Genomic DNA, 27,576 nt, shown 5'->3' on the forward strand with positions numbered 1-27,576 from the left:
GAAAGAAAAAGTGGCAAAAGGCGGAGAGACAAGTTGGGGGAATTTCGGTCAGACCGCTTTGGTGCCAGTCGGAGGTGCGCGCTCTCTTTGTGCCATACATGCGCGGACTCTGGTGCTGAAGCTGAACCTGCTGGCAGGGGTGGGAATTCAATTCAATCACAGCGACAAGCTGGCCACGGTGGTTTGGGCATGGAACAGAGTGGACTTCTGATATTCTTCATTACGACTTGTGTTATTTCAGGTAAGTCAACTCATTTTGGAGCTGTGATGTATTTCTGAGTGACAAACAAGGCAAATAACAACCAACGCGTAGCTTTGCGTTGTTCATTTGGAAAAATAATCCACCTAAAGTTGGTCCATCAAAAATAAGAAAGAAAAGAAAATTGTTGCAGTTTTTGTTAAGTTTTCTTTATATTTTGAACCATTACGTTCTGGCACCATTATTAGACTTATAATCCTGCTCCTCATTATTTTTATTATTTTTATTGAAGTGCAGGTTAGACAGCATTTAATCACATTTCTAAATGAAACTGACTCCACCTCCATCACACACAGCAGCAGCATCACACCCTCACGTCTCAGTGATAAAAATTAAATGATGTCATAGTTTTTAAATACTACATTTTTTTGGCCAAATTAGAGCTTTTACCTATTTACTATAAAATTGCTATCGCCATAAATATTCTTATGAGAGATCCTACTTAAAGAAGAGCGCTGCAGCCTGTTAAGTTCAACATGTCGGTCAAGAATTAAAGTCAAAGTACTGGCTCGGTGCCTCTGACTGACAAATGATCTCACATGATGTCATCGGTTAGTACAGAAGCTTCAAGCACGGTACAAGTGTCTCCAATTTCCATCTGTGGAATGATGCTGGTTTAATGAAGGTTGGAACTGGTTCATTTGCTTGAATAAGTAACTGTTTCTTGACAGTTTTGCAGTCAGAATCTGCTCATTTAAAGGATTTAATCATCTTTAATCACGATATCTTTGAACTTATCTGCACTGTTGCATGTTTTTTAATTTATTTTAATTATTTTATTTGTTTCTCTTTATATTCCTTTACGTATTTTTAATGCTTCTTCCACTCCCTGCTCAATGCTTTTATTTTATGTGAAGCACTTTGAATTGTTTTGTACATGAAATGTGCTACAAATAAATTTGATTTGATTTGATTTAATCTCTCAAACTATAGTAAAAAAAATAATCCCTCCCCCTTCCAGACTTACATATGATTCACCTAAACTCAGCTGATGCTGCACTCCTGCCGGAGTGCGGCTGCTGCCACAGATGGCATTACAGTATCTTTAAGATTTGAGTTGGGATGAATGGACTAACTCTTGCCTCGCTGCAACAGGTGCAGCAGTGTAATCACGCTAAGCTGAGGCCAAGCGAGCAGCTGACATCCGAGTTGTGGCCGTAATAGTGGGGGGCGGCGGATGGTGGTAATGCGTGATGGCTGAGGCGCTTGTGGCGCATGTGCCGAGCTGCTGTGGCATCTGCTGTGATTGCTTTTTTTTCACTGGTGCAATGATAAAGCCGCTCTGTGCGAGTTGATCAGTAATTTCCTTGTTGTGTGCATTATTTGTGAGGCTTCGCCATGTGATTGTCACGCTGAAGGACAGAGCGGTGGATAACAGCAGCACAGGGAGCAGGAACGAGGCTGCTGGCAACTCTCAGCCCACTGACTGCTGCCTCAGAGGATCCATCTTCTCCCGGCTGGTGTGGGCTTCCACCAGGCCCGATACGAGTTCTGTCACATGCAGTTGGCCAACTAATTTTCCTCCCCTTGCATAAAAGTTTGAAATCCTCAGAAAAGGCTGAATGAGACCAACAGATAATAATCCATTCCCCACAGCTGGAACACACAGACGCCACCCCACAGCAATAATCCATCACAGACACAGCCCTTCTACCCTGTCTGCTTAAAGAGATAGTTCGCCTCTTTTGACATGAAGCTGTATGACATCCCATAATAGCAATATCATTTATGAACATTGACGTACCCCCTGCTGCGTCCTGTGAGCAGAGTTCCAGCCTCGTTTTGGCGTTGATGAAAGTAGTCCGGCTAGTTGGCTGGGGTTTAAAAAATAAAGCGTTTTGCTTCTCAAAACAATATGCGTTCTAAAGAGTAATACATTTGCATCACAAAATGGTTCTCCAGGAAAAAGTCAGACCTCACAATCGCTTGGCGCTATTTTCTCTCCCTTCGTATCACTGCGTCCTGCCGACAGCCGCGCCTGTTACGGTGTTTGCTGCTCGGAAGCAGGGGACTGCTCGGTCTGCACTTCAGTCTGCTCGGTCTACACAGCAGGCAGTGATACGAACTAACCAACTAGCCGGACTACTTTCATCAACCCCAAAACGAGGCTGGAACTCGGCTCACAGGACGCAGCAGGGGGTAAGAAAATGTTCATAAATGATGTTGCTAATATGGGATGTCATACAGCTTCATGTCAAAAGAGGCGAACTATCCCTTTAACGTTTGTCTCTTTTTTTTGCACCACTTGCTCCAGAGTCTGAAAATGCGAAGCCTCTGAATCTTCAGGCATTTAATGCCCGTTTTCTCTCCATCTCCTCTGCCCTTTGGCAGTCTGTTTTCATGTCTCAACCAAAGATTCAGCTGTCACGATAATCCTGTGAGCTGCCCGCTGAATGCAGGCCAAGCATACTCTCCACGCCAGAGATTACACACCCACACAGAAATACAAACACCCACACGCATTAAGGCGTGCGTACACACAGATCCCCGTCACAGAAAAGGTGGAGATTTCAACTGATTTAGGGCAATATGAATGTTTCGCTTGGTTTTAATTAGGAAGCATTGACACAATTCTACTAGAGCAGATGTCCAAAAGTCAGTTTGTAGTTGAGTTTGTCTGTCCTGTGGACCAAAAGGAGCCGTTATGTGGAAAAACAACAGCAAATCTGTCAATTTCAGGTATCCAGGGAGGGATTTAGTTGAGATACTTTTTATGCTGTTTTTATGCACGCATCAATCTTCAATTAGTCTCAGGGTTTCCTGCATCAAACGCATCCTGCACAGAGGCACAAACAGGACATGTAATCCCCGATCAATCGCAGATCTGACGGCCCACAGATTAAACAGTTTATCTGTGCTCTTCTCATTTTTCTCTGTGTTTTTCTTTTTTTTTTTCATCCGTCACGAGGTTCTCTTTTGTTGGACGGCCAAGTGAGCAAAGCTGTGTTCCCGGTTGATGTGAGTGATCCTCAGTCACAGCAGAAGCACAGATTCAGTCTGATATTTACATGGAAAGTGAGTCAGAACACTGGTCTCTGTTTGCTCTCTGAGGATCGAATCAGTTGAAACACAGCTTAGACTCAAAGTAAATATACTTTATTTCATTTCATACACAGTCACTAAATTACTTTAAACTAGTAAAACATTTACTTTACTCGCTCATACTGTTAAGAATATTTCCAGATTAAGGTTTCCTCCATCTATGAATATTAGGGCTGGGCAACGATTAAAATGTTTAATCTAATTAATCACATGATTTCCCCGATTAATCACGATTAATCTCATTTGTGCGCAGAATCCCAAAATGAATTCAAAAGTAGTGTATAGCTTTTAGCATTTAGTTTTATTTTAAATGTGCTGCCATATGAATGAAAGTGCCATAACATTTGTTGTGCAAACACACTTTTAACATCAGCATCTTTCTGTAGTTTTTATGTAGAAGCCTCGCTCCACTGTCTGTTTCCTTGAATGACTTGCTGCTATCAGTTGTGTGTTTTGCCTTTAAGTGATATTTTAGACTGGAACTACTACGCTGAGAAGACAATTCAACTTGGCAGTGTTTACAGATGACTTTGGTTCTGTCGACTCCGCCGTCTGGAAGAACTTTAAAATGAAAATGGCCGAGTAAAAGTTCCGTACCCTTCTCCATGTTTGGTGGATCCGCCGATTACTTTCTCTTCCGGTTCTGCAGCAGACAGCAACAGACTTTTACAAAATAAAAGCCTGTGAGCAACAGACTTTTACAATAATAAAATAAATAATAAAACAGGGGTGGTCCGTGGCGTAGTGGGTTGAGCAGGCGCCCCATGTACAAGAGGCTATAGTCCTCGCTGCAGCTGGTTTGAGTCCCGCATCGGACGGCTCTTTGCTGCGTGTTGTCCCCCCTCTCTCTGCTTCCTGTCTCTCTGAACTTTCCATTAAAGGCACAAAAGCCCCCCCCAAAAAAAAACCTGCGTTAATGCGTGATAAAATAATTATTGCCGTTAAATAATTACCGAGTTAACGCGATAATGACGAGTTAACTCGCCCAGCCCTAATTTTAATCTCTTTCAGGCTTCTTGGATCAAACAGAGACCAACTTAAACAGAGTTAATATTAAAACAGCAACCGTTCACTGCAACGATTAAAGGGCATTGTTGAAAAATAAGGGTCCATTTTCCATCTTTCAGCAACACCTGCCACTACCTCTCTGTTTCATTCATACAAACAGATGTTAAAATTAGGTTTTCACATAGTGAGGAAAAAAAACGGAGGATGTCCGCTCAGGATGTTAACAAAAAGACCAGCTTTGCTGAACTTTGCCCATTCAGCTGGGAAACAGTGTTGCTATTGTTTAGCTGGGTTCCCATGCTGCACGCTGCTGTTTATGGATTATTGTCATGTGGACCGCTGAGGTCATTTCCCATGCCGCAAACAATAGAAGAATGTGAGTGGACACGGCGGAGAAGAGGAAACCGGGAGAGATGTGGGGCAAATGAGTGCGTACGTGTGTGCCATAGAGGTAGTTTCCCTCTTTGCTTTCGCCTCACCTTAAGCTCTTAATCAGCTCAGCAGCAGAGCTCAGAGCCTGTGGCAGAGGCACTCTCAGCGAGATGTCTGCATTTCCGAGCTCAGACACACTTTGAGGAGATTGACAATCTCGTTTCATCTTCACATTTCAGTCATCAGACGCACAACAAGGCGTCCGCACATCCTGCTGACGTTTGCACGGATCAAATTCATGTCCACAGTTTAGCCGTAACCCCGTATTTATCCGAAGATTACAGAACCGTGTTGCAGAGCCACAGATGTTTTGCTCTGTTCTGAAACAGCTGCTTGGCTTCTGATGTTTTTGCATGTTGTGTTCAAGCAGTTTTGGATTTGTTTTCGGTGAAGTAGGTTAGGTCTGCTGGCAACATTTTGTTCAAGTGGATTAAGTTGGGATGGACTTAGCATCAGTGTGTGGTCTGAATGTTAAAGTATGAAGTGCTACCACATGAACAAAATGGCTTAGGCTGATGAAAGTGACACTTAAATGATAGAAATACAATGTGGGGGAATCTTTCATCACGTGCATTACTGGCAGTTTTCTGAAGTGAAGCAGCACAGTCACAATTAAAAGGCTTATGAGGCACATTTGTCCACATATCCAAAAAGTAGGAGTGTCTCATGAAAGTTGTAGAAGTTGTGCTTATTTACTAAAAGGAAGGCGTAATGGCTATTCGTCCTCTTGTGTCAATAATCAAAACTAAAAAATATCACAATCATAATAAACTAAATTAAATCAACGGCCACTGAGACACCTAGGGAGTGAATTTACACAGGTAAATGAGTCCATTGTCCAGGCAAAAAATGAGGTTTCTTTAGGTTAATTGCTCCAACCAAGCAAACGAACAAAGAACAATGGGCCTCTTGCCCTGGTAAAAAAACATTAGCCCTCCCAGGTGCCTGCTCACCTGTGACTGCCAGCCCATCTAAGTAAACTCTACCAGCGCTTTCAAAATAAAAGCATAATTAAATACCCAAATTAACTCAAACAATACTAAATATCATAAACAACCAAAAAAGGTGTATTCCCCAAACTAAACCCCCAAAAGATAACTAAGTGAGCCAAATATTACAAAATAACAAATAGCTCCTACAGAAGGGTTCCGATGATGTGAATCTAAGCTCAGCCCAGTCCTGGCCAAGTTAAAAAGAGACAACGTTGAGTCAAATGGGACTTGAACACGACAGCCCGCTGTCCGTCCTCTCCTTCCTCCTGATTTGTGTTTCCGAACATGAAAACGCAGGCATATAACATTTTTGGAGCTTTGAAAACAGGGTAATTTTACCCCAGTTTCAGACGCTGGAATGTTACGGTTTTCAAAGGCCGGCGAAGACATAAAGTAAGATAAAGTGACTAAATTTAGTGAGACTGTGTTGTCTTTATAGATGTGAGGGTTTAAAAACACACTGGTTTGGGCGGATATTTCAGCCAATACATTTTTTATAGTGGTGCACGAGCAGGGCATGCTCAGCATGCAAGTTGCATGGAGCCAAACCTAAACTTTGTCATCAGATAGAGGCAGAACATATATGTTTCAGCCTTGTTCTCTATGTCATAGACTATGATGTAGCTTCCCTGCATCCTGATGTGCGCCTGCCCAGAAATTGACAGTATTCAGGATTTTACCTGCAGCTCTTTTCTTATTTTAAAAACTCTGCCCAGTGAATGTAAAGATAAGCTGTACACATCTTCCATCTTTTCAATTCTGCAGTAATTTCAGTAAAAGTAACATGTTTAAAATTAGAAATAGAAACTGAGTTACATCCAAAAAACTTTTGTTGTCTTTGAAGCAGCCACAGCCAAAGTTTCGGGGTTTACAGTAACTGCAAACTCACAAAGACTCACACTCGCTACACGTATACACTATATATCCAAAAGTATTCACTCACACATCCAGATAGTTAAATTCAGGTGTTCCTTCCGTGGCCACAGGTGTATGAATCCTGCTGCTTCTACAAACATCTGTGAAGAAACGGGTCGCTCTCAGCAGCTCAGTGGATTCCAGCGTGGTACCTTGATAGGATGCCACCTGTGCAACAGGTCCAGTCGCTGCTAAATATTCCAGTCAGCTGTCAGCCGTGTTATAACAAAGTGGAACTCAGCCACGAAGCGGTCGGCCACGTAAAATGAGTCAGTCGCTGCAGACCTCCAACCTTCATGTAGAAGCCTCGCTCCACTGTCTGCTTCCTTGAATGACTTGCTGGTATCAGATTAGCTCAAGATTAGCGCAAGAACAGCGTGTAGAGAAGCTTCATGGAACGGGTTTCCATGGCAACTGTATCCAAGCCACACATCACCAAGTGCAATGCAAAGCGTCGGATGCAGCGGTGTAAAGCACGCCGCCGCTGGACTCCAGAGCAGTGGAGACGCGTTCTCTGGAGGGACCAATCAGGCTTCTCCATCCGGCGATCTGATGGAGGAGTCTGGGTTTGGCGGTTGCCACGGGAACGGTGCTTGTCTGACTGCATTGTGCCAAAGTGTAAAGTTTGGTGGAGGGGGGATCATGGTGTGGGGTTGTTGTTCAGGAGCTGGGCTCGGCCGCTTAGTTTCAGTGAAAGGAACTCTGAATGCTTCAGCATACCAAGAGATTTCTTTAAGACTGATGTTTCCACCCAGCTGACATGGTCATCTTCCTCAGGTTCTCCACTCCATGCATACCACTCACTGGCTGCAGATGATCAATTATTTTAATTCAAAGCATCCAAACAGGCAGCCAGCAGTGACTATGAACGTGTTTTGCATGCTCCGTACTGTAAGTGCATGCTGGAACATGGAAAAGTACTCAACTAACAAGCAATCTGTGGTAGAAGATTAAACGACCGAATCATGAACCTGCAGGTTTTTAAGGATGCTCATGCTGTTCATCCAGCTGTGAACATGTTAGTGGGGTGATGGTGCTCCTAGTTAGGGTCCAGTTACATCTCTGGACTGATGCAAGATGGAAAGTAATGGCTTTTGAAAAATGTTGGTTAATATGAATCTGTTAACGGGTTCCTTGGCTTGCCCCTCAGCAGCAGGTCCGGCTCTGGCTGTTCGTGTTAGGACCATAAATTCCCTAAAGCAGATGCACTTCAATATTTTAAATGCTGTAATCTACTGCTTGCACCGCCGGCCTTCTTCCCTGAGCGGCGTCCAACGCAGACACGCAGAATTTACGAGAGCGAGCAGCAGCTAAGGCACGGAGAACTCTTGTTTTAATGCATATCTGATAAACTTGGTGATATCACAAAGCACATTGGGCTCATACTGTGCATGATCATGCAACAAGGATTTTCTTTTATGGGATTGTATGGTTTAGTGCTTGCTTGCGTGCACAGAGAAAATATCTAATGAATACTAAATGCCTTTACAGAATGACAGTCGCTCATCGTGTGTGGTCGTGTTTTCCTGTTTTAATCATTTTGGTGATGGCAGAGCGAAGTGAGCACCGACACAGAACAATTTTCATGCTCGTCTCATGAATCAATGATTAAATCAACAGACTAACATCAGGGGAAGTTTGACTGAAATCAGAAATATGATATTTTACAGGTATTATACAGCAAACAATAATAACAGCAAATAAAGTCGGCGTATATGTACACTGTAACGAATTGCTGTATATTTACGGTGGATTTACAACAGTATCCGACTGTATTTTACAATAATTGTAAAATACTGTTGAATATTCATCCCTCACATGTAAATTAACAGTTAAATCAGTCATTTAACATTACCAGTAGATAACTGTAATTTAACAGCATAAAACAGTATTTGTAATGAATTGATGTCCAAATCCAAAATACGTTACTATACTGTTAAATAAATTACGGTAGATGGGCTGTAAAATTACTAAAATACAGTTATCCTACCGTCATGTACTGTAATCCAAAAAAAAACGGTTTTATAATGTTAAAATAAATAACAGTAGTTGCACTGTAAAATAACAGTAAAATACTGGCGTCCCTGCTGCCAGTATTTTACTGTTATTTTACAGGGAAATTCTTTACAGTGTAGCATAGGTTTTAAAGTGGAAGCTGTGCTCCACAATGTGGCTCCAAACAGTTTCAGGGGAGGCTCAGTAAAGGAAAGTTGTTGATTATTTAAGTGAATCGAGTAGAATTGCCCTAATGTGTGATATTTGGTTAGTGAAGGTTCATAGATACATTTGTTTGGAGCCCCCTTTTTTTAAAATAGACAGACGCCCACAGGGAGAGGCAAAACAACCACAGATAGACTGCTAAACGGCTACAGAGAAATGAAAAATTACAATTAAAATGCAAAATAAAAGCAAAGTCACAGATAAAAAGTGTGTTTATTGTGTTCTGAACACAAGTCAAACAGCTATAATTGGCTTTGTTGTCCCGGTGGGTGCCTGTGAGATCAAATGTACAATTCTTAGCATCCCATAAGCATCTAAGGACTGAGCTGAATCAAGGAGGCCATCTTATTCCCAGGTTTATCTTAGGAGAGGCCCACAGAACCCCTGATCTATGGTATTCTACAAGAACGGAACTAAAACTGCTGAAATACACTGATGTGACTGGAAAGTGTGGTGTTAAAGTCTGTGTTTGAGCTCTCCTGGCCGGAAGAAGTTTTACTCTAGAGGGAGGTGATGTTTACCGTCTTAAAAAGTGGGATAAAAATCTAAAAACAGTCAAATACTAAGAGATATACATAAATAACTAATGCAATGTGTGTGATTGGTGCCTTGATGTTTGACAGGTTAGATTTGGATCATCCGTTAAACCGGGACATGGTTTGTTTTATTTAAAAAAAAAGAGTTTTATTTGTTCAGATAATGTGTGTTTTGACCCAAGAACAACGGATGTGTTTGCACATGAAGCAACTGTGGCTCAGATATATAAACAGGCCATTTGCTGGAGCAAAGCTCATTAAGTTTGCATGTTTTTGAGCAAAATGCTGAACCCCATCCTGGCCCGGGTGCATTAACGCTAATTAATTAACATTAATTAATGTACTGAGAGACGTTCTCTCTTTCAAGTGGAATTGGACCCTCATTAATAGACCTGAAATTACCCCCCATGTATTCAACTACTGGTTTAAATGTAAGTCAGGTGAGTCCTATCACATGTATTATATTACATGTTTTCCTTCTATCTTACTTCACTGGTCACTTTATATTTTTAAACTGTTTTTTTATTTTTTGTATTGTTTTTTAAATTCTTAGATTGTTTTTAAAGTGTTTATAATTGTATAAACATTTTTATTGCTTTATTATGTCTGCTACTGGATGCTTGAATTTCCTTCAGGATCAATAAAGTATCTATCTATCTATATATCTATCTATCTATCTATCTATCTATCTATCTATCTATGCTGCAGCGCATGCTGTTCCACTGCTGGAGTAGCAACCAAAGGCCTAATGATGGTGATGTCTTTGTTCCATCACCTGTTCATCTACTAGTTCTGTACCACCTGAGATTCCCTGTGATGAAACACTAAATGTCTCAGAGTATTACGCCCTGACTTTATGATGCACGAACAGCATTTACACGTTAGAGCATGCTTCATTAAAGGCCAGAATGATGGACATCTTTAGTTTTGGTGTCAGGCTGAGGTGTCCCTCACTGGTTGCTCCTGTCATAGAAACAAATCAAATTTATTTGTAGCACATTTCATGTACAAAACAATTCAAAGTGCTTCACATAAAATAAAAGCATTGCAGCAGGGAGTGGAAGAAGCATTAAAAATACATAAAAGAACATAAAGAGAAAGAAATAAAAAAGAATTTAAATTAATTTAAAAACAAGCAACAGTCCAGATAAGTTCAAAGATATCGTGCAGATTTCATGCATAGACACATGAGAAAAGAAATGTTTTTAACCTGGATTTAAAAATGTCTCCATTTGGTGAAAGTTTAATCTCCACTGGCAGTTTGTTCCACTTGTTTGCAGCATAACAGCTAAATGCTGCTTCTCCATGTTTAGTCTGGACTCTGGACTGGACCAGCTGACCTGAGTCCTTGGATCTAAGAGCTCTGCTGGCTTTATATTCTCTGAACAGATCACAGATTGTAAACCATCACCAGGCTTTTAAAATCTATTCTGTGACTGACTGGAAGCCAGAGTAAAGATTTTAAAGCTGCTGTGATGTGTTCAGATCTCTTAGTCCGGGTTAAAACTCCAGCAGCAGCGTTCTGGAGGAGCTGCAGATGTTTAATGCTCTTTTTGGGAAGTTTCTCCTGGTCTTTTTGGGAGCGGAAACCTTTAATTCTGTTGATGTTTCTGAGTTGGTAAAAAGCTGCCTTGATTTGATTTATGTAAAGTTCCCTTGCTAGAACAAACTACAACACTGATGGACCAGTCAGTTATCCAGTAATAAGATGGAAACATAGCGGACAGGAGGAAGCACGAGTGATGGCTTCCCATAATATGTACAGGGAACCTGATCTGAAAATGTTTGTGACCTGGTTGGGACCCTTTGTCTTTACTGGGACCATCATCTCTGACATCCTGGTTATGGTTCGGACTGAGGTCCTAATGAGGCTAACTGGACAGCTCGTGTGTGTACAGTTGCATGACAATGAGCAATGAAAGCAGCTATTGTCTCTCTTTGCTCTCCATCCCACATCACGAACAGCAGTAACTGTATTCTTCATGAACTCCACTAAAGACTAAGACTCTTTAACTGTTTCTTACAGACACAAATAAACGCACGTGACTCATGCACATGCTCAGTAAGTGGGTCTGGCTCTGTTGTGGATTTCTTAAAAGAGATCAGTAAGTCAATGGGAGCAGTAACTAAACAAATCCTGCTTATTTATATCTCACCCTAATCCTCGACCTTCCACCTTAGTTTACCGTCAACTCTGCTGAAGAGCCCCACCTTTGACGGCTCGGCTCAGTTTAAAGGCTCAGCATGCAGGGCTGACTGTGAAGAACTTAAAGCGTGCTGATCTGATGTCCGGATTTATGAGCGATTGTGTGTCTCACATAGGAGGAAGTGTTTTTGTGTCTTCATGTTTTCTGTCTCTCCTCCAGAAATAAGTGGACAGACGGTGGAAATGGACGATGGGAAGTCGGGTTATGTCGGCTCAAAGGTGGACCTTCGTTGTCGGTTCATCAACAGCTCCCCACCTGTCAAAATCTCCCAGGTAACCACCTGCCTTTATCTCAGCCTATGGATTACATGTATATTCATGATTAAAATACAAAACATACAGTCGATCACTACAGCAAATAAAACAATTCACAGCCAAAACGCAGAGTGCAACAAGTTGCAACAGTCCAGTAATACATGTGATGGTTAACACCTGCAATGCTGAAACTGCCTCTAATGAAGGTGGAAAAACTGCTGAGCATTTAAGGCTGGTGTGCACGTTTAAACACAGGATCCTGGATCTCTTATCTGTACATGAAAAGGAATAGCATGATATAGAAAGACACCATAAAACACCAGCGAAATGTTAGCATTAGCCAGTGGAAAATGAATAATTCAGTTGTCAACCTTTATAAGTAATACATAATTAATACTGTCCTGCTGTTCCCGTTGTCTTCAGGGGAAAGAAACATGCAACAACACCATGAAATATTCATGAAAGGAGAAAGGAAATTAAGATTATACTGCGAGTTTCTCAGCTCACGTGGTTTCCTTTCTGTTTGGAGGGAAGAAAGGGCTGTGCAGGCCTGAAGGTGGAGTTATAGAACTTCCTGGTAGTGTCTGCTAGGTGACAGGTGCTGCACTGAAGTAGAAGGTGTGGCAAGGTCTGGTATGATTGAAAATAACTTTTGTCAGATTTATAAACCCTTCCTTAGTGTGATAGGGATTAGAAGTCCTGAACGAACCAAAACTTCCTTTAGTTTTAAATTTGAATAAGAAAACCTGTTGCTTCACTCTTCAGGATTGGCTGAATCACATCATAACAGCTACACGGCTACACAGTTACAAAGCTACACAGTTACAAAGCTACACAGCTACACAGTTACACAGCTACACAGTTACAAAGCTACACAGCTACACAGTTACACAGCTACACAGTTACAAAGCTACACAGCTACAAAGTTACACGGCTACAGAGTTACAAAGCTACACAGTTACACGGCTACACAGTTAAAAAGCTACACAGTTACACAGCTACACAGTTACAAAGCTACACAGCTACACAGTTACACAGCTACACAGTTACAAAGCTACACAGCTACAAAGTTACACGGCTACAGAGTTACAAAGCTACACAGTTACACGGCTACACAGTTAAAAAGCTACACAGTTACACGACTACATAGTTACAAAGCTACACAGTTACAAAGCTACACAGTTACAAAGCTACACAGTTACACAGCTACACAGTTACAAAGCTACAGAGTTACAAAGCTACACAGCTACACAGTTACAAAGCTACACAGTTACACAGCTACACAGTTACAAAGCTACACAGTTACAAAGCTACACAGCTACACAGCTACACGGCTACACAGTTACAAAGCTACACAGTTACACGGCTACACAGTTACAAAGCTACACAGTTACAAAGATACACAGCTACACGGCTACACAGTTACAAAGCTACACAGCTACACCGCGTGTCGGCTACACAGCTACACCGTTACACAGCTACACAGCTACAAAGCTACACAGCTACACAGTTACAAAGCTACACAGTTACACAGCTACACGGCTACACAGTTACAAAGCTACACAGTTACAAAGCTACACAGTTACAAAGCTACACGGCTACACAGTTACAAAGCTACACAGTTACACGGCTACACAGTTACAAAGCTACACAGTTACAAAGCTACATAGCTACACAGTTACAAAGCTGTACAGTTACAAAGCTACACAGCTACACAGTTACAAAGCTACACACTTACAAAGCTACACAGCTACACAGGTACAAAGCTACACAGTTACACAGTTACTAAGCTACACAGTTACAAAGCTACACAGCTACAAAGCTACACAGTTACAAAGCTACACAGCTACACAGCTACACAGCTACACGGCTACACAGTTACAAAGATACACAGCTACACGGCTACACAGTTACAAAGCTACACAGTTACAAAGATACACAGCTACACGGCTACACAGTTACAAAGCTACACAGCTACACGGCGTGTCGGCTACACGGCTACACAGTTACACAGTTACACAGCTACACAGTTACAAAGCTACACAGCTACACAGTTACAAAGCTACACAGTTACAAAACTACACAGTTACAAAGCTACACAGCTACACGGCTACACAGTTACAAAGCTACACAGTTACAAAGCTACACAGTTACACGGCTGCACAGTTACAAAGCTAAACAGTTACAAAGCTACACGGCTACACAGTTACACAGTTACAAAGCTACGCAGTTACACGGCGTGTCGGCTATACGGCTACAGAGTTACACAGCTACACAGCTACACAGTTACAAAGCTACACAGTTACAAAGCTACACAGCTACACAGTTACAAAGCTACACAGTTACAAAGCTACACAGCTACACGGCTACACAGTTACAAAGCTACACGGCTACACAGTTACAAAGCTACACAGTTACACGGCTACACAGTTACAAAGCTACACAGTTACAAAGCTACACAGTTACAAAGTTACAAAGCTACACAGTTACACGGCTACACAGTTACAAAGCTACACAGTTACAAAGCTACATAGCTACACAGTTACAAAGCTATACAGTTACAAAGCTACATGGCTACACAGTTACAAAGCTACACAGTTACAAAGCTACACAGCTACACAGTTACAAAGCTACACAGTTACACAGCTACTAAGCTACACAGTTACAAAGCTACACAGTTACAAAGCTACACAGTTACAAAGCTACACAGCTACAAAGCTACACAGCTACACAGCTACACGGCTACACAGTTACAAAGATACACAGCTACACGGCTACACAGTTACAAAGCTACACAGTTACAAAGATACATGGCTACACAGTTACAAAGCTACACAGTTACACGGCTACACAGTTACAAAGATACACAGCTACACGGCTACACAGTTACAAAGCTACACAGCTACACCGCGTGTCGGCTACACAGCTACACAGTTACACAGCTACACAGTTACAAAGATACACAGCTACACGGCTACACAGTTACAAAGCTACACAGTTACAAAGATACACAGCTACACGGCTACACAGTTACAAAGCTACACAGCTACACTGCGTGTCGGCTACACGGCTACACAGTTACACAGTTACACAGCTACACAGCTACAAAGCTACACAGCTACACAGTTACAAAGCTACACAGTTACAAAGCTACACAGCTACACAGTTACAAAGCTACACAGTTACAAAACTACACAGTTACAAAGCTACACAGCTACACGGCTACACAGTTACAAAGCTACACAGTTACACGGCTGCACAGTTACAAAGCTAAACAGTTACAAAGCTACACGGCTACACAGTTACACAGTTACACAGTTACACAGTTACAAAGCTACGCAGTTACACGGCGTGTCGGCTATACGGCTACACAGTTACACAGCTACACAGCTACACAGTTACAAAGCTACACAGTTACAAAGCTACACAGCTACACAGTTACAAAGCTACACAGTTACAAAGCTACACAGCTACACGGCTACACAGTTACAAAGCTACACAGTTACAAAGTTACACAGTTACACAGCTACAGAGTTACAAAGCTACACAGTTACAAAGCTACACAGTTACACGGCTACACAGTTAAAAAGCTACACAGTTACACGACTACATAGTTACAAAGCTACACAGTTAAAAAGCTACACAGCTACACAGTTACAAAGCTACACAGTTACACAGCTACACAGTTACAAAGCTACACAGTTACAAAGCTACACAGCTACACAGTTACAAAGCTACACAGTTACAAAGCTACACAGTTACACAGCTACACAGTTACAAAGCTACACAGTTACAAAGCTACACGGCTACACAGTTACAAAGCTACACAGTTACACGGCTACACAGTTACAAAGCTATACAGTTACAAAGCTACATAGCTACACAGTTACAAAGCTATACAGTTACAAAGCTACATGGCTACACAGTTACAAAGCTACACAGTTACAAAGCTACACAGCTACACAGTTACAAAGCTACACAGTTACACAGCTACTAAGCTACACAGTTACAAAGCTACACAGTTACAAAGCTACACAGTTACAAAGCTACACAGCTACAAAGCTACACAGCTACACAGCTACACGGCTACACAGTTACAAAGATACACAGCTACACGGCTACACAGTTACAAAGCTACACAGTTACAAAGATACATGGCTACACAGTTACAAAGCTACACAGTTACACGGCTACACAGTTACAAAGCTACACAGTTACAAAGATACACAGCTACACGGCTACACAGTTACAAAGCTACACAGCTACACCGCGTGTCGGCTACACAGCTACACAGTTACACAGCTACACAGTTACAAAGATACACAGCTACACGGCTACACAGTTACAAAGCTACACAGTTACAAAGATACACAGCTACACGGCTACACAGTTACAAAGCTACACAGCTACACTGCGTGTCGGCTACACGGCTACACAGTTACACAGTTACACAGCTACACAGCTACAAAGCTACACAGCTACACAGTTACAAAGCTACACAGTTACAAAGCTACACAGCTACACAGTTACAAAGCTACACAGTTACAAAACTACACAGTTACAAAGCTACACAGCTACACGGCTACACAGTTACAAAGCTACACAGTTACACGGCTGCACAGTTACAAAGCTAAACAGTTACAAAGCTACACGGCTACACAGTTACACAGTTACACAGTTACAAAGCTACGCAGTTAAACGGCGTGTCGGCTATACGGCTACACAGTTACACAGCTACACAGCTACACAGTTACAAAGCTACACAGTTACAAAGCTACACAGCTACACAGTTACAAAGCTACACAGTTACAAAGCTACACAGCTACACGGCTACACAGTTACAAAGCTACACAGTTACAAAGTTACACAGTTACACGGCTACAGAGTTACAAAGCTACACAGTTACAAAGCTACACAGTTACACGGCTACACAGTTAAAAAGCTACACAGTTACACGACTACATAGTTACAAAGCTACACAGTTACAAAGCTACACAGCTACACAGTTACAAAGCTACACAGTTACACAGCTACACAGTTACAAAGCTACACAGTTACAAAGCTACACAGCTACACAGTTACAAAGCTACACAGTTACAAAGCTACACAGTTACACAGCTACACAGTTACAAAGCTACACAGTTACAAAGCTACACAGCTACACAGCTACATGGCTACACAGTTACAAAGCTACACAGTTACACGGCTACACAGTTACAAAGCTACACAGTTACAAAGATACACAGCTACACGGCTACACAGTTACAAAGCTACACAGCTACACCGCGTGTCGGCTACACAGCTACACAGTTACACAGCTACACAGCTACAAAGCTACAAAGCTACACAGTTACAAAGCTACACAGTTACACAGCTACACGGCTACACAGTTACAAAGCTACACAGTTACAAAGTTACAAAGCTACACAGTTACAAAGCTACACGGCTACACAGTTACAAAGCTACACAGTTACACGGCTACACAGTTACAAAGCTACACAGTTACAAAGCTACATAGCTACACAGTTACAAAGCTATACAGTTACAAAGCTACATGGCTACACAGTTACAAAGCTACACAGTTACAAAGCTACACAGCTACACAGTTACAAAGCTACACAGTTACACAGTTACTAAGCTACACAGTTACAAAGCTACACAGCTACAAAGCTACACAGTTACAAAGCTACAAAGCTATACAGCTACACAGCTACACGGCTACACAGTTACAAAGATACACAGCTACACGGCTACACAGTTACAAAGCTACACAGTTACAAAGATACACAGCTACACGGCTACACAGTTACAAAGCTACACAGCTACACGGCGTGTCGGCTATACGGCTACACAGTTACACAGTTACACAGCTACACAGCTACAAAGCTACACAGCTACACAGTTACAAAGCTACACAGTTACAAAGCTACACAGCTACACAGTTACAAAGCTACACAGTTACAAAACTACACAGTTACAAAGCTACACAGCTACACGGCTACACAGTTACAAAGCTACACAGTTACAAAGCTGCACAGTTACACGGCTGCACAGTTACAAAGCTAAACAGTTACAAAGCTACACGGCTACACAGTTACACAGTTACACAGTTACAAAGCTACGCAGTTACACGGCGTGTCGGCTATACGGCTACACAGTTACACAGCTACACAGCTACACAGCTACACAGTTACAAAGCTACACAGTTACAAAGCTACACAGCTACACAGCTACAAAGCTACACAGTTACAAAGCTACACAGCTACACGGCTACACAGTTACAAAGCTACACAGTTACAAAGTTACACAGTTACACAGTTACAAAGCTACACAGTTACAAAGCTACACAGTTACACGGCTACACAGTTAAAAAGCTACACAGTTACACGACCACACAGTTACAAAGCTACAAAGCTACACAACTACACAGCTACACAGCTACACAGTTACAAAGCTACACAGCTACACAGTTACAAAGCTACACAGTTACAAAGCTACACAGCTAAACAGTTACAAAGCTACACAGCTACAAAGCTACACAGCTACACAGCTACACGGCTACACAGTTACAAAGCTACACAGTTACACAGCTACACAGTTACAAAGCTACACAGTTACAAATCTACACAGCTAAACAGTTACAAAGCTACACAGCTACAAAGCTACACAGCTACACAGCTACACGGCTACACAGTTACAAAGCTACACAGTTACAAAGCTACACAATTAAACAGTTACACGGCTACACAGCTACACAGTTACAAAGCTACACAGTTACAAAGCTACACAGCTACACAGTTACAAAGCTACACAGTTACAAAGTTACACAGTTACACGGCTACAGAGTTACAAAGCTACACAGTTACAAAGCTACACAGTTACACGGCTACACAGTTACACGACTACACAGTTACAAAGCTACAAAGCTACACAGCTACACAGCTACACAGTTACAAAGCTACACAGTTAAACAGCTACACAGTTACAAAGCTATACAGTTACAAAGCTACACAGCTACACAGTTACAAAGCTACACAGCTACACAGTTACAAAGCTACACAGTTACACAGCTACACAGTTACAAAGCTACACAGTTACAAAGCTACACAGCTAAACAGTTACAAAGCTACAGAGCTACAAAGCTACACAGCTACACAGCTACACGGCTACACAGTTACAAAGCTACACAGTTACAAAGCTACACGGTTACAAAGCTACACAGCTACACAGTTACAAAGCTACACGGTTACAAAGCTACACAACTACACAGTTACAAAGCTACACAGTTACAAAGCTACACAGCTACACAGTTACAAAGCTACACAGCTACACAGTTACAAAGCTACACAGTTACAAAGCTACACAGTTACAAAGCTACACAGCTACATGGCTACACAGTTACAAAGCTACACAGTTACACAGCTACACGGCTATACAGCTACACAGCTACAAACACACATCAGTGAGGAGGTGTCACATCACGTCCTGCTGCAACGCTAATCCAGTTTTAAGAGTCTGGAGATGTAACCACAATATTCTTTAATATTAATTAATATTATTAATGAATAATATTAAATAATAATAATCTGTCCGCTACTACAAATAGTTTTGCAATATATAACACAGACTTCCCTGACTGGTCTTTCTTTTTCTGAATGGCATTATTACATTTCCATACTTCAGAGTTTTGCTGTTAAACACACTGGATCAGATAGATGTTCAACACATGTCTGCAGATTGAGAAAAGAATCACCTAAAGTTATGCTGCAAATGAAAATGGCATGTTATGCATGTGCACATTACGTGCTCATGCTAGTGTAACGTGGTACTGAGCGCCATATTTTTGGGTTTCTGTCTATAATACTTCCACTTTCTTTGACCTTTAATGTTTTTTTTTGGAAATTATAAATGGTTAGATCTGAGATATAAAACACACTGGAAACAATCTGCCACTTCTAAGTAGAACAGATGAACCATTTATAGAAGAGCAAAGTGCTCTCTAAAAAACATACAGAGGTTTTCCTATTCATTAGTGAGATTAAGGACAATATGTTGTGTAATGCTATTAAAGAAGATACAGCTGAGCAAACAGGTCTGCGGGAGTTTCCCGTTGAATTATAGTGAGAGAATGCATTAAAATAATCTGCTAATCTTTTTAAGCTGCTTTACATTAGTACGTGAGTATCATATGTTGGGTATGAGTTCCATGTAAAACTAAAAGCCAAAAAAAAACAACTTTTGTTTGCTTTGCTGAGGAATTATCAAATCAAATTTATTTATATAGCACATTTCATGTACAAACAGTTCAAAGTGCTTTACATAAAATAAAAGCATTGCAGCAGGGAGTGCAAGAAGCATTAAAAATACATCAAATAATATAAAGAGAAACAAATAAAATCATTTAAATGAATTTAAAATCAGGCAACAGTCTAGATAAGTTAAAAGATATTTCATGCATAGACACATGAGAAAAGAAATGTTTTTAACCTGGATTTAAAAATGTCTACATTTGGTGAAAGTTTAATCTCCACTGGCAGTTTGTTCCAATTGTTTGCAGCGTAACAGCTAAATGCTGCTTCTCCATGTTTAGTCTGGACTCTGGACTGGACCAGCTGACCTGAGTCCTTGGATCTAAGAGCTCTGCTGGGTTTATATTCTCTGAACATATCACAGATGTATTTTGGGCCTAAACCATTCTGGGATTTGTAAACCATCAGCAGGCTTTTAAAATCTATTCTGTGACTGACTGGAAGCCAGTGTAAAGATGTTAAAGCTGCTGTGATGTGTTCAGATCTCTTAGTCCAGGTTAAAACTCTAGCAGCAGCGTTCTGGATGAGCTGCAGATGTTTAATGCTCTTTTTGGGAAGTCCAGTTAAAAGAGCGTTACGTAATCAAGTCTACTGGAGATGAATGCATGGATGAGTTTCTCCTGGTCTTTTTGGGAGAGGAAACCTTTAATTCTGTTGATGTTTCTGAGGTGGTAAAAAGCTGCCTTGGTGACAGCTTTGATGTGGCTGCTGAAAGTCAGATCTGAGTCTATCAACACTCCGAGGTTACGAACTTGGTCAGTGAGTATAAGGTCCCGAGTCTCAAGATATTTACCAACGCTGACCCTCTTCTCTTTGCTACCAAACAGAATGATCTCAGTTTTGTCTTCATTTAATTGTAGAAAATTCTCTCTCATCCAGGTGTTTACTTCCTCCAGACACTGACACAGTACGTCTGCTGGGCTGCAGTCGTCCGGTGACAGAGACACATAAAGTTGTGTATCGTCTGCATAACTGTGATAATTGATGTTAAAATTCTGCAATATCTGACCCAAAGGGAGCATACCAAATAAAACCAAGTGCTTTATAATGTTTCAACTGCATCCAATTTTAAAGAGCTGCAGTCTGAATTAATCGTGTTTCCTTAATCTCACACCTTATTTTCCATTTCGTCCATCGTTAAGGTAACATGGCAGAAACTGGTGAATGGCACCAAGCAGAACGTGGCGATAGCCAACCCGTCTTTGGGCGTGTCCGTGGCCCCGCCCTACAGGGACCGCGTCTCCTTTAAGAATGCAGCAGTGAGGCGAAGAACTCCAACTCTTGAAGACACAACCATCAGCTTCTCCTCACTCCGGATCTCTGATGAGGCCACCTACATCTGTGAATACACCACGTTTCCTGCAGGGAACCGAGAGAACACTGTAAACCTCACGGTCTACGGTAAGAACAGGCAGTGGTGGGACATGTAACCGGTGGATGGTTTCTCTCAGCCTACAGATTAAATGGAAACATACAGAGGAATGATGTTCAGAATCTCTATAGTTTTTTTTAGCTTAAATATTTAGTTATTGCCCGTAGAAACTGAGGTTTTAAAAAGAAACTAACTTGGAAATAATTATGATGCTATTGGTGGCAGATATTCAATGTCGATTAGGGAGCTTCAGTGGTGTTAGCTGGACTAAGTCAATCTAGCTGTTTCCCCGTCATTTTAATTTAGTTTATTCATAAAGCGCCAAATCCCAACAAATTGTCATCTCAGGGCACTTCAATTATACAGTCCAATCCAACCCAATTAGGGCCCAATTCATTGTTATCATAATCCAATAAAATCTGTCGCCATCCCTAACTATAAGCTTTATCAGAAAGGAAAGTTTTAAGCCTGATCGTAAAGGTAGAGACGGTGTCTGCTTCCTGAAGCCAAGCTGGCAGCTAGTTCCACAGAGAGGGGCCTGATAACTGAAGGCACTGCCTCCCAAACTGGCAGCTGGTTCCACAGAGAGGGGCCTGATAACTGAAGGCTCTGCCTCCCAAACTGGCAGCTGGTTCCACATAGAGGGGCCTGATAACTGAAGGCTCTGCCTCCCAAACTGGCAGCTTGTTCCACAAGAGAGGGGCCTGATAACTGAAGGCTCTGCCTCCCAAACTGGCAGCTGGTCCCACAGAGAGGGGCCTGATAACTGAAGGCTCTGCCTCCCAAACTGGCAGCTGGTTCCACAGAGAGGGGCCTGATAACTGAAGGCTCTGCCTCCCAAACTGGCAGCTGGTTCCACAAGAGAGGGGGCTGACAACTGAAGGCTCTGCCTCCCAAACTGGCAGCTGGTTCCACAGAGAGGGGCCTGATAACTGAAGACTCTGCCTCCCAAACTGGCAGCTGGTTCTACAAGAGAGGGGCCTGATAACTGAAGGCTCTGCCTCCCAAACTGGCAACTGGTTCTACAAGAGAGGGGCCTGATAACTGAAGGCTCTGCCTCCCAAACTGGCAGCTGGTCCCACAGAGAGGGGCCTGATAACTGAAGGCTCTGCCTCCCAAACTGGCAGCTGGTTCCACAGAGAGGGGACTGATAACTGAAGACTCTGCCTCCCAAACTGGCAGCTGGTTCTACAAGAGAGGGGCCTGATAACTGAAGGCTCTGCCTCCCAAACTGGCAACTGGTTCTACAAGAGAGGGGCCTGATAACTGAAGGCTCTGCCTCCCAAACTGGCAGCTGGTCCCACAGAGAGGGGCCTGATAACTGAAGGCTCTGCCTCCCAAACTGGCAGCTGGTTCTACAAGAGAGGGGCCTGATAACTGAAGGCTCTGCCTCCCAAACTGGCAACTGGTTCTACAAGAGAGGGGCCTGATAACTGATAATCTGTCGCCATCCCTAACTATAAGCTTTATCAGAAAGGAAAGTTTTAAGCCTGATCTTAAAGGTAGAGACGGTGTCTGCTTCCTGAAGCCAAGCTGGCAGCTAGTTCCACAGAGAGGGGCCTGATAACTGAAGGCACTGCCTCCCAAACTGGCAGCTGGTTCCACAGAGAGGGGCCTGATAACTGAAGGCTCTGCCTCCCAAACTGGCAGCTGGTTCCACAGAGAGGGGCCTGATAACTGAAGACTCTGCCTCCCAAACTGGCAGCTGGTTCTACAAGAGAGGGGCCTGATAACTGAAGGCTCTGCCTCCCAAACTGGCAACTGGTTCTACAAGAGAGGGGCCTGATAACTGAAGGCTCTGCCTCCCAAACTGGCAGCTGGTCCCACAGAGAGGGGCCTGATAACTGAAGGCTCTGCCTCCCAAACTGGCAGCTGGTTCCACAGAGAGGGGACTGATAACTGAAGGCTCTGCCTCCCAAACTGGCAGCTGGTCCCACAGAGAGGGGCCTGATAACTGAAGGCTCTGCCTCCCAAACTGGCAGCTGGTTCCACAGAGAGGGGACTGATAACTGAAGGCTCTGCCTCCCAAACTACATTCAAATTGTGGCTCATTTGCATATTTAAATGTACAATTTTAGCACACATGTAATACATTGAGATTGAGCCAATGACAGGCTCATCAGATTTAATGTTAGATTTTATTCGAACTGAACTGACTTAAATGTGTAAAATGTTATACATTATTAACAAATGTATGCTTTTGTATTCCTTCAGTCCGCCCAACAACTCAGATGACTCTTTCCACACCGACGCTTGTGGCTCGTTCCTCCAAACTGAAAACCCCGGTGGCTACCTGCATCTCTGCCAATGGAAAGCCACCTGGCACCATCAGGTGTGTAAGAGAGAGATCTGAGATAAGCTTCAGTTAATACACAAAGACGTATGTGTTTCCGTGTCAACGCTAAGATCCTTATTGATGTGAGCAGGTGGGAGACCAGGGTACCTGGAGAAGTGACTACCCGAGAGTACAGAAACTTCGACGGGACCGTTACCGTTCAGAGCGACTACATTTTGGTGCCCAGTAAAGAAACCCACAAGGAGACGCTCACCTGTGTCACCACTTACAATGAGGAGGTCTACACGGACAGCGTCACCCTCGATATTCAGTGTAAGTTTCTGTCAAACCCAAGAAGACTACAAGAACACAGGTAAATGAAAGCACTGAGATTTGATGCGGAAACACCATTATTTTGTCCTTTATACGCCAGATGAGCCGGATGTAACAGTGGATGGGTTTGATGGGAACTGGTATCTAAACCGAGAGAACGTCCAGTTGAACTGCCAAGCTGATGCCAACCCAGCCGTCTCTCTGTATCAGTGGAAGCTGTGAGTTTTACACACACATAGGCTGTGTTCGAAACCGCATACTTCTCCTACTACTCCTACTAACTTTTAGGGTTAGTATGCGAGTTTGAGTAAGCGAGAAGTTCCCGGATGCATACTCGATTCGCCGAAATGTTGGGTATGCATCATGAGGTTACTACTCATACTCAAACTACCCAAGATGCAACGTAACGTGACGTCGCCGATCGTCATTTCTGCTAAAAGCTGCTTCACCGTGTCTAGTTTGAACTCTGGGCTCCACTATCTGACCTGAGTCAGCAGATCTCAGAGCTCTACTGGGTTTATACTCAGCTAGCATGTCATTCATGTATTCTGGACCTAAACGATTCCGTGATTTGTAGACGAGTAGCAGAACTTTAAAATCTATTCTGTATCTGACCGGGAGCCAATGTAAAGACTTGAGAACTGGGGTGATGTGATCTGATCTCTTTGTTCTGGTTAAAACTCGGGCTGCAGCGTTCTGAAGGAGCTGCAGCTGTTTGAGACTCTTTTGGGGGAGTCCAGTCAGAAGACCGTTACAGTAGTCAAGTCTGTTGGAGATAAAAGCATGAATCAGCTTCTCCTGATCTGTTTAGGACATGAAACCTTTAAAGGTAGGGTAGGAGATCCTGGATTTTGAGTCCAGCGAAGGTGCATTTTGAAAATACACAGGTAAAAAGTCCCAACCCTTTTCTTCACTTTCCCCCCGAAGGCACGCCTCTAGAGTACATGAACGCGCACAAGCACGAAGGTGCACGAGCGCTGTTCTGACAGCAAGCATCGATCGCTGCCGTATTTAGTATTTAGTATAATGCTAACTACACGTTTAATAATGCTAGGTGCTAGCCAAGCTGGCTCTAGTTTAGCTTCCTGCCAAGCTTCTGGGGTGTTTACTGAAAGCAAACCTCTTCTCTTTGTTGCCAAACACAATGACCTCAGTTTTTTCTTGATTTAACTGAAGGAAATTTTGGTTCATCCCCTTTTTGACTTGCTCTAAAGCTTGATTCTTACTCGGCGCAACCTCGCTTTGACCCATTCTTACTAGCTGGTCGCAAATGGCGCAAACGGTCATGTGACCCAAATTCCGCCACGCCCCCCGTCGCAAGCTAAAAAATCCTCGCGCGTCGCAAGGGCGCGCACACAACTTTTTTTCTGACTTCGCGCGAGCTCAACCGGAAACAGCTGACCAAGAGAAAGGAAACATGAACACTGCAGAGACCGCGGTGACCGAGAGGGTGCGCCTCTACAAACATCTGTATGACACGTCTATGAAGTTACACTGGGACAACGTTGTCCCAAAGGACAACGTTTGACAAAGTTTGTCTTGTTGCAAAGGAAGAACATTCCACCTTCTTTTCTGTTTTTGCCGCAGGCGCTTAGCTCTGAGATACATATACAGTTCTACACCCAGAGTAAATTCATTCCATCAGATGTGCCAGCCTCTGCTGACGTGACACCACAGGTGGCATTGTGTATGCTTTTCTTCCTCCGGTTCTTCAGCTTGTTCCCTCAACAGTGACAACACAACGGTCTGGAGAGAACTGCAAATGTGACGCATACTCGGCGCAAACTGCGCTTATGAGCTGAAGGAACTGTGAAGGGGCTGGCGCTTTCGATGACGTCATTAATGGTTCTCGAGCCAGAACAGTTGCGCGGTTGCGCCGAGTAAGAATCAGGCTTAAGCAGTCGCACAATGACTCTATAGGACTGCAGTCATCTGGAGACAGTGCGAGTAGATATCTGTGTGTCATCTGCATAGCTGTGGTAGTTGACTTTAGAGTTCTTCAGAATTTGACCCAGAGGCAGCATGTATAGGGTGAACAGAAGAGGTCTAAGAACTGACCCCTGTGGAACTCCACATGTCATAGCCACTTAATCAGATTGATTACTTCCAATAGTCACAAAATAACTCTGCTCCTCCAAGTAGGACCTGAACCATTCTAGGACTGTCCCGCTGAGTCCTGCCCAGGTTTCCAACCTGTTCAGCAGTATACTGTGATCCACAGTGTCAAATGCAGCACTGAGATCCAACAATACCAGAACTGACACCTTGCCTGAGTCAGTGTTCAACCTTATGTCATTTAACACTTTAATAAGAGCCGTTTCTGTACTGTGGTGAGGTCGGAAGCCTGACTGAAATTTGTCAAGGAGTCCACTGGAGTTCAAGAAGTTACTGAGTTGATTAAAAACCACTTTCTCAACAATCTTGGCTATAAAAGGAAGATTTGAGATGGGTCTGTAGTTGGTTAAAATGGAAGCATCCAATGTTCTCTTTTTTAGGAGTGGCTTGATGGCAGCTACTTTTTAGGAAACGTGCCTGATTGAAGTGAGCAGTTTATTATTTGCTGCAAATCTGTTTGGACAGAGCTTACAATAGTTTTAAAGAAGTCAGATGGCATTGTGTCAAGACAGGATGTCGATGGTTTAAGATGCTGGACTGTTTCTTCTATGGTTTTTTGGTCAACTGTATTGAATTCTGACATCATAGTCGATTGATTCCTAGGTGGTTTTAAGGATTGCATCATTTTATTATTTTGCTCATTTATATTGATATTTAGCCTTATAGATTCGATTTTTTCATTGAAAAAACAAGCAAATTCATTGCATTTTTCTGTGGAACAGAGTTCTGAAACTATCTGTTTTGGGGGGGTTGTCAGCTTATTAACCATAGCAAACAGAGCACGAGTGTTGTTGATGTTCTTATTAATCATTTCAGATAAGTGTTGCTGTCTAGCCCGGAGTAACCCGTGGTTAAAATTACAAAGACTTTGTTTGTAGAGGTCATGGTGAATTTGAAGTTTAGTTTTTCTCCATTTACGCTCTGCTTTCCTGCATTCTGTTTTCAAGGCCTTTACCATCATAGTGTTCCTCCATGGTGTTCGCTTTCTGCTCAGGATCATCTTATTTTTAACAGGTGCAACAGTATCCATGACATTTGAGATTTTCAAGTTAAAGTTATCTAAGAGTTCATCAACTGTCTCTGCACTCGCAGTTGATGACATAGCTATAACTTCCATAAACTTAGCACTGGTATTCTCATTTATGTACCTTTTTCTAACAGACACACGGGTTAACTGAAGGTTTGGAGTTAACTGTAAGTCAGAGAACACACAGAAATGATCAGAGAGCGCCAAGTCCTTGATATCAACAGAAGAAATGTCAACACCTTTAGAGATAACCAGATCCAGTGTGTGGCCTCGAGTATGT

General features: G+C 42.5%; 1 protein-coding gene across 1 annotated transcript in view; it reads left to right on the top strand.

Annotated features, from left to right (window-relative positions):
• Positions 1–41: 41 nt before the first annotated feature.
• The window catches only part of nectin1a (nectin cell adhesion molecule 1a), a 34,026-nt gene continuing 6,491 nt past the window's right edge, over positions 42–27,576 (top strand). Inside the window, exons 1-6 of the mRNA XM_075487143.1 lie at positions 42–241; positions 11,771–11,883; positions 21,317–21,575; positions 23,761–23,878; positions 23,973–24,154; positions 24,255–24,372. Coding sequence (XP_075343258.1) covers positions 190–241; positions 11,771–11,883; positions 21,317–21,575; positions 23,761–23,878; positions 23,973–24,154; positions 24,255–24,372 — 842 coding nt within the window. The 5' untranslated portion in view covers positions 42–189. The remainder of the gene's footprint in view (positions 242–11,770; positions 11,884–21,316; positions 21,576–23,760; positions 23,879–23,972; positions 24,155–24,254; positions 24,373–27,576) is intronic.

This window comes from Odontesthes bonariensis, chromosome 16 (genome assembly GCF_027942865.1).
Source record: "Odontesthes bonariensis isolate fOdoBon6 chromosome 16, fOdoBon6.hap1, whole genome shotgun sequence".
Taxonomy (NCBI): domain Eukaryota; kingdom Metazoa; phylum Chordata; class Actinopteri; order Atheriniformes; family Atherinopsidae; genus Odontesthes; species Odontesthes bonariensis.